At 38.0% G+C, this 12,500-nt stretch overlaps 1 protein-coding gene across 2 annotated transcripts in view; it reads right to left on the minus strand.

Annotated features, from left to right (window-relative positions):
- LOC115232563 (transcription factor Sp9-like) overlaps window positions 1-12,500 on the minus strand; it is a 214,870-nt gene that overhangs the window by 201,625 nt on the left and 745 nt on the right. For both annotated transcript variants that reach the window (XM_036498746.1, XM_029802516.2), the window contains exon 1: window positions 12,458-12,500. This exon is cut by the window's right edge. In XM_036498746.1, coding sequence (XP_036354639.1) covers window positions 12,458-12,472 — 15 coding nt within the window. In that variant the 5' untranslated portion in view covers window positions 12,473-12,500. The remainder of the gene's footprint in view (window positions 1-12,457) is intronic.

The following is a 12,500-nucleotide window of genomic DNA, read 5'->3' on the forward strand; positions in this document are numbered from 1 at the left end:
CGCTATCGACATATTGACATTTCGTCATATCTGGATCCGATCTGCTTCGGTACCTTATTTCAGACTGCTTGTTTGCCAGTTAATGTTTGAGAAAGATGTTTGACGAAAACGAGGCGCTACGTAATTTTGTCCCTTAGTTTCATCCACCTTTTAAACAATGATATTTCAAATGGTACCACAAGTAACTATGTATGATGAAAACTTTATATCTATTATTGAAATTGTGAATATCTTTTTACACATATTGCAACAAACTGACTGCTTTGGATGGATCACATTTAGCTAATCGAACAAAGCAGCAACACAGGTGGGAAAGAAATTTAGATACAACATGGATTTTGTCAGTTTTGTTTTGTTTCCCAATATTTTCGTAATAAATCACATTAAATTACTAAGATCACAAAATATTACAGATTACATCGATACAGCGGAAACTTCATTTATTGATTATCTATACAATGAAATTATTAAACTGTTAAAAGGGCCACATGGACAAGTCAAGTGCATAATATATCGTAGCAATAGCCTTTAACCCATAAAATCCTTGCTACTACGAGTTCAACGATCACATCGAAGATCTACACTTATTTATTAAACCTCTGTTTAGTATCCCAAAAGACCACGGTTGTTCACATGTAATCCAGACATGCACTAAAAGCCCACACATACAATAACAGCGGTCACATAAATAACTCTACTCACTTTAAATGAGTGAGTCTCATGTTGAGGCGGAGCAATATTTCGATGGCGTGTGGAACTTCAGAATCTGATGTATGTATCTATAACATATACGTACATATATATAATATATATATATATATATATATATATATATATATATATATATATATAATATATATATATATATATATATATATATACACAGACATATATATATATATATATATACATACACAAAGAAAGTTTTAATTAAACTCTATTGCAAGTTTTAGTCACGTTACTTTGATGTGTATGTGTGTGTAGGCGTATATGTATGTTTCTATCACTGCGAGTCATCAAAAGTTCAGTCCCACTGCGTGCCACCTTGGGCAAGTGTCTTCTGCTATAGCCTCGGGTCCGACGAAAGCCTTGTGAGTGGATTTGGTAGAGGAAAACTGAAAGAAGCACAACGTATATATATATAAGTATTGTGCGTCTGTGTCTGTCCCTTCCCCCAACATTGCTTGACAACCGATGCTGGTGATTTTACTTCCCCGTAATGTAGCGGTTCGGCAAAAAAGCCCGATAGAATAAGTACTAGGTTTACAAAGAATATGTCCTGGGGTCGATTTGCTCGAATAAAGGCGGTGCTCCAGGATAGCCACAGTCCAATAACTTGACTGAAACAAATAAAAGTATAAAAGAATATATATGCTCTCTGCACGTTTTCTGTTCATAATAGGCAATTGGGCGCGGGATAGAAAGGTTTTAGAAATTTGGCTCTAAATACTAGGCATCACCAGACAGTACATAATTACTCCAACTCCTGGTTTCTGATCGATTCCATCATCCACCGTTTAATGTAGACATCACAAAAATATTTAGATATTTTATAGCAGACTGTAGAATTGACGAAAACGTAAAATGCCAAATTAGAACAGTGCACTGTATAAGGTATAACACTTGTAGGAGAGCACAATGTTGCACTCAGCCAGGTATATGGTATATGACAGCGCCGGATCGGTGCTTCATATTAACTTGTTCGAATGTGTACTTACTTGCGATAGGTTTGCTCTGCTACTGTTGATCTGGGGTTAAATAACAAAAAGCAGCAAGTACAAGAATATGACCAACAGTAGTAGCAGTAGTAGACAACAACAGCAGCAGCAATAATTACCATAAAGACATTAAATTCTAAACTGGTTGCTCTAGTTTTATTGGTACTGTTGTTTATCTCCTGCACAAGAAAACCTTGGACCGAAGATCTTCCGTCCGCGACCATCTCATGTTTTTAAGGTCATACAAAATCATTTTATTTAATATTTCTTTCCTAGAGATCTCTGGTGAGAAGAAGCATATTCAGTGACAGCATACAGTCCCCAAGGAGATAGACACGGCAGCTGAAACAAGCTCAACATGGCTATGGTTGTTAGGAAACCGCAAATGCAAGTTTTCCGCAGTCGAAAATTAGTTCAGTCATTGCTGCACCACTCAGGCAAAGCATGCAGGGACATCATTAATACATGTTTAATTCTCCTCTCAAACAGTAGTTGATCCACTACCTTAAATCTAATTCTGCAGCGAGTTAATACCAAATATCATAGAAGATAGGACAGACATGGCTAAAACCGGGGGTGCATGGCTGTGTAAAGAAGCTCACTTTGCAGCCACGTGGTTTCGGGTTCAGTTCCACTGAGTTTAGTCTTCTAAAAGTGTCTTCTGAGTGAATTTAGTAGACTGGAAGCCCGTTATATAATATATATATATATTGCTTCCCAACCACATGCTTCCGTCTTCAGTCCCACTGCGTAGCACCTTAGGCAAGTGTCATCTACTATAGCCAAAACCTTGTGTGTGATTTGGTAGACGGAAACTGAAAGAAGCCCATCGTATATATATATATGTGTTGTGTGTGTGTGTGTGCGCGCGCGTGTGTGTGTGTGTTTGTGTGTGGGCGCGCGTGAGTGTGTGTGTGTGTGTCACGCCATCACCATCTGACAACCGGTGTTGGTGTATTTACGACCCCGTAACTTAGGGGTTCGTGAGATCTTGTTAAATTACTTGGTTTTGATGTAATTTTCGTCACCAACAGCTAAGAGTGCATCACCATTACATTGTTAAAAAATAATCTGATCAAAATTTGAAAAACCAAGAGTTTCGAAGAAATTTGTTGTAGTGCACCTGAGCACTGTACTGCAACACTTTCTTTCATATATATTCATGCTACCGTTTTTAACATCCGGTTCTGCAAAACAGACCGAAAGAATAAGCACCAAACTTTAAAATAATATATACTGGGATTGATTTATCTATTCATTTTTTTGGCGTAACCCTTTCATGTGGTGCTCCAGCATGGCTGCAGTCCAATGACTAAAACAAATAAAAGATAAAAAAAAAGAAGATATTATCAAGTCACGAGAGTTTAATCCTTAATATTTTGTTTCAAATCTTACAAAATACAAAAAAAAAATATAGATAAATAAATAAATAAATAAATACATGAATATACCCTAACCCCCAGATCATTCTAAACCCTAACCATTCCCTCACTCATTCTCCCTATTTTTGATATTATCTAAGCTTGTCTGATTTTTCTGTTTTTCATATTTTAATAAAATCTCTTCTTCTTCTTCTTCTTTTCTTCTTCTTCTTCTTCTTCTTCTTCTTCTTCTTCTTCTTCATCTTCTTCTTCTTCACCACCACCACCATCCTCCTCCTCCTCCTCCTCCTCCTCCTCATCATCATCATCATCATCATCATTATCATCATCATCATCATTCAGCGTGTTAACAACCTTTACAAATAGAAACCCATCGCCTCTGACATTTTACAACCTAAACCGACCCCCAAATCACCCTCTACCCCCATAACACAGCATCATCTACGCCTTCACCACCATCACCACTGACCCCCATCTCCCGTTGTGCTGCTGTCACCCACCACCCTGCCTATCAAAATTTCTTCGTGTCACTATGGAACGTCAATCACTTTTCCAGATCAATAGTCACGTCGGTTTACGGACCTTGTGAGGTATACGCTAAGAAAGGAAAGGCTGAAGGTAGATTATGATGATAATGATGATGATAACGGACAAAAGGTGGACTTGAAGGGTTAAGCAGGGCTAAAGTGATGGGACAGGTAAGTAGATTTATATGATTAGTAAGGAACAGCTCACGTACAATACCTCAAACTTCACACCCCGTCCACTGTCTGTCCATAGAGGTATGTGACACCCTCTAAGCCAGTAGGGTGGCGTTACGGTGGAGAATAGGAACCTTGTGATATAGATAGGAACTACAACATAGGTGATGGTGGTGATGATTCTGATGAAGATGAGGTTGACACTGCTGCTGCTGCTGATGATGATGATGATGATGATCATGATGATGATGTTGATGAGGATGATAGGGTTGGGGTTGGTCGATATTGCTCTGCTGGAGTGGTTTTAATGATTCAAATAGAAAAGTAAAATATATAAATGAACAAACGACCGGCTAAATTTATGTGTTCGCGCGTACGCAAACATATAAGTGCACACGCACACATATACTGTACACGAGCCAAAGAGAACCCTCCTATTTAGCCGCTTGACCTGCTAAAAGTAGCAGCCAAATCTTCATCAAAATATATTCGTGATAGTCATGGATGGAACATTTATTTTTATTGTAGGTCTGTCTGGTCTGCTTGAGATATTAAAGTTTAACAATAACAATAACACACACACACACACACATATACGCGCATTATCTTTCCCTCTCTCTCACAAACACTACGTACACATTCACATGCAGAAACATACAGCACACACACACACACACACGCATATATGTGCATGTATATCTGTGTGTGCGCGCGCACGAGTTACCAGACTCATTGTTGAACAAATAAAAGAGCCTACAAGATGTCATTCGATCTGCTAATAACAAAGGGTAAAGAACCCCTTAGTTTAGCGAGTTTGAATATGAGGAGATAAAAAAGTTCCAAGCTTTCAACAAAGAGTGCTAATACCATTTCTTTTTCACTGACGAAACCAATACGTATTCCACAGGTCAAAAAAATGTTGTGTCCTTAAAAGACTACGATGTGATGTGTCCCTTTGATACTCAGTACTTGAAAGAATATGTTAATTTCTCAGTTGATTCGAGAAGGATAAAGTCGATGAATTGATAAGTGAAATGAAGACACAAACGAACAAAAACAAACTATAATAAATAGATATTTATTACTAATGACTATATCGCTATAATTAGCTACATTATCCTCCATAAAATTGATATGTATAACAATTATTTTCCAGGAGAAATCACTAAAGATTGCATAATTGAGTCCCCTGCAGCTAACAAAACCAGAAAAGTTCAGTATTGGAATTTAAACCTATCTTGTATTATCTGACAAATAGAAAATATTGCAAAAAAATTGTTGGAAACATTCGTTCATAGTTTTTTTTAAATACGATTCAAGATTTTGCATTCTTTTCAAAGGCACTTGATGAGAGCAGTGATGTCAGCGATACAGCAAAATAATAATCACTTTTAAATCGATGGTTGGGCTAGTGGCAATGCAGCCACTGAATAGGAATGTAGATGATTTTGCCACCTGTGAATTCGCCACCGGAAATTTCGCTGGCAATTACGCCACCCGAAATTTTGCCACTGGTAACTTTTGGTGTTTTCGGTCCCATAATTTCATCATAATAAGCATATTCTATACTTGGAACATACGACACACAAAGAGTAGTCATCACATCGAAGCAGTCTAGACAACAAGTAGTGCGATATCATCGGCATATTTTTATTTGGAAAATATATCTCATAAGTACTAAACCATCATAGTTCTGACACATCTCATGATCAAAAAATTAAAAAAAGAAGAAAAACGAGTAAACAACACATATTTTGTAGTTTTAAGCATTCAATATGGATTTAATGCGATAAGCAACACATTACAAATTCGCGATTTTCTTAACTGTTACTGGTGCTGTGATAGAATGTGACTTTTTAGTCCAGCTAAAGATCTACAATGTCTTGTACCGAATTGGCAACTAAAACCTTCACCGGTAATAGCTGGCTGTAGTTGTAACTGGGCTTCATGCACCTTTGCATGTCGTTTAAGTCTTCCTGCCGAATTACACTCTCTTCCACATGCCCGACAGATATGATTAGTATGGTGTGTTACACCACCACCAGTGGCCAGGTTGTCACTCATCTGTCTTGCTTTATGACTACGAAGATGACTCTTGAGTCCAGCTTTACTGAGGCATGGTCTTGCACAGACACTCCATGTCAGCATCATAGGAAGACCCTTCCCATCTGGAAGTGTAACAGCGATGCCCTTCCTGACATCCCTCCTTACTTTCTCATGTGCAACTCGAGATTTCTCAAAAGTGGCTGTCCCCTCGTGCACAATCCTTCTCCACCTGCTACGATCAATAGCTATGCCTTTCCATGTGTCAGGAGAGATGCAAGCATCTCTTAAGCAAGCCTTCAGCAAGTCCTTATACCTCTTTTTTGGTTTATGTGGAGGTCGTTCTCCTTTAGCTAACTCTCCATAACAGAGTTGTTTTGGCATCCTTGAATCCTTCATCCTGACCAGATGACCACTCCATCTGAGCCTTTGCTTTACCACAAGAGCTTCTATACTTGCACACCGAGCGCCTTCCAATATTTCAAGATCACTGATGCGGTCCTTCCACTTAATGCCATAGATCCGTCTGAGACACGTCTGATGGAAACTTTCCAGTTGTTTAAGGTGGTATCACTGATGCGGTCCTTCCACTTAATGCCATAGATCCGTCTGAGACACGTCTGATGGAAACTTTCCAGGTGTTTAAGGTGGTATCACTGATGCGGTCCTTCCACTTAATGCCATAGATCCGTCTGAGACACGTCTGATGGAAACTTTCCAGTTGTTTAAGGTGGTATCGATATGTGACCCACATATCGAGTACACATACCTTGTACACCTTTATCTTTGGCTTTTTGCATATGTTGACCAAGAACGAGATGACTGGGTATTATCCATAGTATTAGTTGGTCACGCTTGGGAATCCAACTGAAAAGTGTAATGAGGACAGTTTCTGACAGGACACCCTGAAGGAAGTGCTGTCATGCCTCTCCAAGGAATCGTGGGCGAAGATGAATATATTTATAAATCTTTTATCTTTTATTTGTTTCAGTCATTAGACTGCGGCCATGCCGGGGCACCACTTTCAATTTTTAGTCGAATGAATCAACCTCAGTAGTTATTTTTGAAGCCTGCTACTTGTTCTATCGCTTTCATTTTGCCGGATCGTTAGGTTACGGGGACGCAAATGCACCAACACTGGTTGTCAAGCGGTGGTGGCGGTGGTGGTGGTGGTGGAGGGGGGCATACACAGACACAAAGACTCGCGCGCACACACACACACACACATATTATCATATGTGTGTGCGCGTGTGTGCTGTGCATGGGTGTATATGTATATATTGCTCATTATGCATGCATAAATGTTTAGTTACGAGAGATAGAGGATACGACAGATAACAAATAAAATAATGAATGAAAATCACGAGTCGACTGTGTCCTATATGCAAGATAAATATAATTATTGCTAATTAGTAAGGTGCGTGCAAGAATTTGTAATATGGGGAGGGACAACTTGATTTGTATTTTATGCACCATAGAAGGATAAAACGCAAATTTGTCGTTGGTAGGATCTCAGCTTGGTGCATAAACAAATGTAATCAACTATCAAAAGTGATTTTGTCCGTCATTGATGAAAGTTACCCAATCCACCGCCCCAAACAGGAGAAATATCGTGGTCAGTGGACATACACATTGGCGTTGAATGTTAATCATTATATATGTGTTATATTTTTGTTTCGCCTAAAATATAATTCCCAATTATATGTAATGAAGCAATTAAGGTAAATGAATCGATATGTTTGTCGACCACACGTGTAATTTGTAAACTCCTGGCGAACTAAATACGTAGGTCAGGAACAGCACACTTGTCAGTCGAATGGATTCGACTGACTCCTGTAACGCTTTTTAGAAAGAGACAGAATCTCAAACTAATTTATGCTGCTGACTGAAGTCGATAGCAATCATTAGGTGTTGGTACTTACCTTTGACACAGAAATTTAGGCAACTGACTAATTAGGTTAAATACTCGAATAAAATATATATAGTTACGTATGTGAGCATATGTGTGTGTGCGCGTATGCACGTAAGCATGTGCGAGTATATATATATATGTATATATATATAGAGAGAGATAGATAGATAGATAGATAGATAGATATAAATGTTAAGAATTATACGTTTATTCTGCCATAGATCAATGCATATCAGTAATTAGAATATACCAGTGTATCAGTCGTTAAAATATTAAAGCATATATTTTTTTATGCGCCCTTTTCAAGCCTAGCTTGGCTCATGGGCCCGGTTTCCCGGTTTCTATGGCGTATGTGTTCCCTCCAGCTGGACGGGAGGCCAGTCCATCGCAGCGTTACTCAAGAAACAGGAAGAAAGAGTGAGAGAAAGTTGGGGCGAAAGAGTACAACAGGAGTCGCCACCACCCCCTGCCGGAGCCTCGTGGAGCTTTAGGTGTTTTCGCTCAATAAACACACACAACGCTCGGTGTGGGAATCGAAACCGCGATCTTCCGACCGCGAATCCGCTGCCCTAACCACTGGGCCACTGCACCTCCACACTCAGACACACACATTCTAAAGACTGATATGCATTGACCTATTACAGAATATATGTATAATTAGATTGCTGAACCTATCTGAAATTCTCCTTAACATTTTTTTATACCTTCGGGCCTCGGGTATTTTATCTGAGTACTTCTGACTACTGACTATACAATAAATAAACTTTACTATATATATATATATATATATATATATGGAAACGAAAGTTATAGCACCGGTTTCGCCCCGTCCAGATCTTCCTGAACGTCAGCTCAAGTCTTTTCTGCAAGTGTCGACTTGCAACGGTACAAGGTGAAGTTTAATGGCTTAAATCTCAACTGTCTTGGAGGGCTTGCGATGATCATGGGCGTTACCATTACCTCCAGAGCCGTTATGTGAAAATATACGCAGATGTATATTACATACCGACTTGTAATCTCTCTGCTACACTCTTAGGCATTGTGCCAGATAGTGAATGAAAATCACGAGTCGACTGTGTCCTATATGCAAGATAAATATAATTATTGCTAATTAGTAAGGTGCGTGCAAGAATTTGTAATATGGGGAGGGACAACTTGATTTGTATTTTATGCACCACAGAAGGATAAAACGCAAATTTGTCGTTGGCAGGATTTCAGCTTGGTGCATAAACAAATGTAATCAACTATCAACTAGTTTTCAGGTAGCATCTTTCTTATATTTTGTAAAGCGTATATATTTTCATTGGTTAACCAGTCATAAGAAACCTTGCTCTCTTTTTCCTACGCAAAACATTAAATCACCCGGTTATTAAAAAAACAGAAAAAAATCCAGTAACTTATTAAATGCATTAATCAGATATAGTAGGTCGAACCAATCGACTAGATTCTCTTAAAATTGTAAAATATGAAATAATAATAATGTACATAGCAAAAATAATTACGTGAAAGCTGTAAAATTCTTATATGAAGGCTAATTTATTACTGCAAATAAAAATAAATACGTGAATTTGATGGCGGTGGTGAGAGATGAATCGTACAACCCAATGGTTCTCAACCATGGTCCACGTAAGATTTTTTTTGTTAAAATTTATGTGCAGTAAAGTGGTTATAATTCTACCATACACAAATTTAAAAAAAAATTCTTATAGAATTTTTAATAACATATAATTTTAAAAACTATAAAGTTTTTTTTAAATATCAAATAATTGCGAGAGTCCATAGAAAACAAAGGGATCCATAGGTAAAAAAGGGTTGCGAACCTCTGTTATAACACACCAAAATGTTGCGGAGTCTATGAAATGCCGAGTATAGCTTGAATAAGTAAGATTATAGAGCAGGCCTGGCCAACTCGAATTATATTGCGGGCCACTTTAATTATAGAAAGCTTTTTGAGTGCTGCTTGTACACTTACACAATTGAAAGCATTTTGCTTTCTCATGTTATTATTACAATAATGAATGAATGATCATTGATTCAACATGAAATATCGTTGCAAAAACAGTAGTATCTTTCTTTTTTACTTTTCATAACAGTCCTTAATTTTTTACAAAATTTAAAAAATTTTTGTTTAAAGAAAGCCATTTCAAGAAAGTATCAGGCGGGCCGCAAGATGAAAGTCTGCGGGGCGCATGCAGCCCACGGGCTTCAGGTTGGCCATCCCTGTTATAGAACTTCTATAAAATTTGTATTGAACACGGCAAGCTTACAAAGCACAAGACAAACATATTAGTATTTCCACTAATTATACTTGTACAATACATCTGCTTTGTGGAGGCGCGTGGCTTAGTGGTTAGGACTTTGGATTCATGATCGTAAGATGGTGGTTTCCATTCCTGAACCGAGCGACACGTAATTTTCTTGAGCAAAACACTTTATTCCACGTTGCTCCAGTCCACTCAGCTGACAAAAATGAGTAATTCTGCGACAGACCGGCGTCCCTTCCAGATGGGGAATACATACATCTGCTTCCAATTAAATGTGTCGGGCCATTTAAGAATGGACGATGTCTCTCTTAGGCCTTAGATATGACATTGCATCTTTACTGTAACGCAGTCGCTTAATCTGATGCTCACATTTTACAATTGTGTAAATTACCTTTCCCCCTCTTGACAGGCATCAGTATTGTACCAAAGTATCATATTACTAAGGTGGTGTACATCAGCACATAAGCAGATTCAATATCGTATAGAAAATAATAAAAGATGATACATATGTGGAGTAGAGAATGTTCTACAATCTCCTACTCACTCTCTGTTGCTCCTCCTCTCTCTTCTCTCATCTTTCTCTCTCTTTCTCTCTATATATATATGTGTTTGTGTGTGTGTGTGTATATGTGTGTGTGTGTGTTGTGTGTGTGTGTGTATACAATATGAAATACGCACACATACAAATATGCAAGGTCGTCTCAATCAGGGTTCACCATTATGTAACTTCACATAGAAACCTTTGTAAAAGGCAAGACCGATAAAATTTGACAACCATGAAGTTACACGTTGACTTCAGAATACAAAGAGCCGGATAAGAGACAGCGGGGCAAATCATCTGACAATCTAACAATTCCGTCAAATCACTACCCTGAAATGATACTTTATTTTTTACTGACTCCAAAGGGATGAAAGGCAATGTTGACTACCATGGGTTTTAAACTCAGAGCGCAAGGAGCCAGAATTTATGGTGCATGACATTCTCTCCGACTCACTATCGGCACTACCTCATTCATACATACATACATACAACATACATGCATACAAACATACATGCATACATACATACATGCATACATACATACGTACATACATGCATACATACATATATGCATACATAGATAGATACATACATACATGCATGCATACATACATGCATACATACATGCATACATACATACATACATGCATACATGCATGCATACATACATACATGCATACAAACATACATGCATACATACATACATGCATACATACATCATACATACATACATGCATACATACATACATGCATACATTGATACATACATACATACATGCATGCATACATGCATGCATACATGCATGCATACATACATACATACATGCATACATACATACATACATCCATACATACATACATACATACATACATACATACATAAAGATAGAGTAACCCGAGAATATTACACTAGACTTAGGAAAATATGGCATCGGAGCTCTCCTCTTACAACAAAACAATATCCCACAATGCTTTTGCAGTGCTAGTGCTGATCCCAACATTTGGGACACTTAATTGGTTTGTAGAGTAAATCCATTCTATAGATATCAAAACTGAAAAATCCTGACGACAACTGGGAACTTTCACAGAAACATTGATGCTGACAGGTTCTCCCCAAGAAGAAATGAAGGTGGTAGAAGCCTGAGATCACTGCAGGTGACCTTCGGATGTCGTATGGTATCACTCAGACAGCACCTTCTAAACAACAGCAGCAAAACGAGAAATATAAATGCAGTGCTGAAATGTGAAGTGAGCAACATTGTACGAGTTGGCTGAGTTCCTCACAAAGCACTCTCTTCCCGATGATCTCCTATACAGCCCCAAAACAGTTGGACTCTCTTACCTCAGAGAAAACCTAGATGGAAAGCACTCAGCATACACAAAAAAAATGTCATCATGGTACCTAAAATGTTGTCAGGGTACTATGTCCATATGCGGCATGATGTTGTTGCTAAACGCAAAACAGACTGTCCTGAAATAAACTTAGAAAATCACTCTTTTGTGGAATACATTCATAAACACCAACTCAAGGAATACTGATAGTATATTCCTATCAAAACTTCTGTTAAATGTAAATATAACGGGCCAGATATTGTTGTTTGGGACAGAGGGGATTAATAATATAAACGGACGTGACTTCAATATCTTCCGTTTGGGAAGACTGAGCACGACAAAGGTTCGCCGTTAAGCTGACTCTACCACTCAGTCGTGCTCACTTGAACAACTGAATTTTGAAATGGGCTCAGATCCTCAAATTTAGGGATCTAGAATAGTTTTACTATTGACCTCAAATGCCATGAATGATGAAAATAAAACAAAATTGTAATAAAAACACAATTCAGAGAATAAACATTAAAAGCAAATTATGAGCAAATTTATAAATAGTGAAATTCTAACCTCCTCAATATCCATTTTTATTGCCCTGTCCGGTGTTAAGAAT

This window comes from Octopus sinensis, linkage group LG2 (assembly GCF_006345805.1).
Source record: "Octopus sinensis linkage group LG2, ASM634580v1, whole genome shotgun sequence".
In the NCBI taxonomy this organism is placed as follows: Eukaryota; Metazoa; Mollusca; class Cephalopoda; order Octopoda; family Octopodidae; genus Octopus; species Octopus sinensis.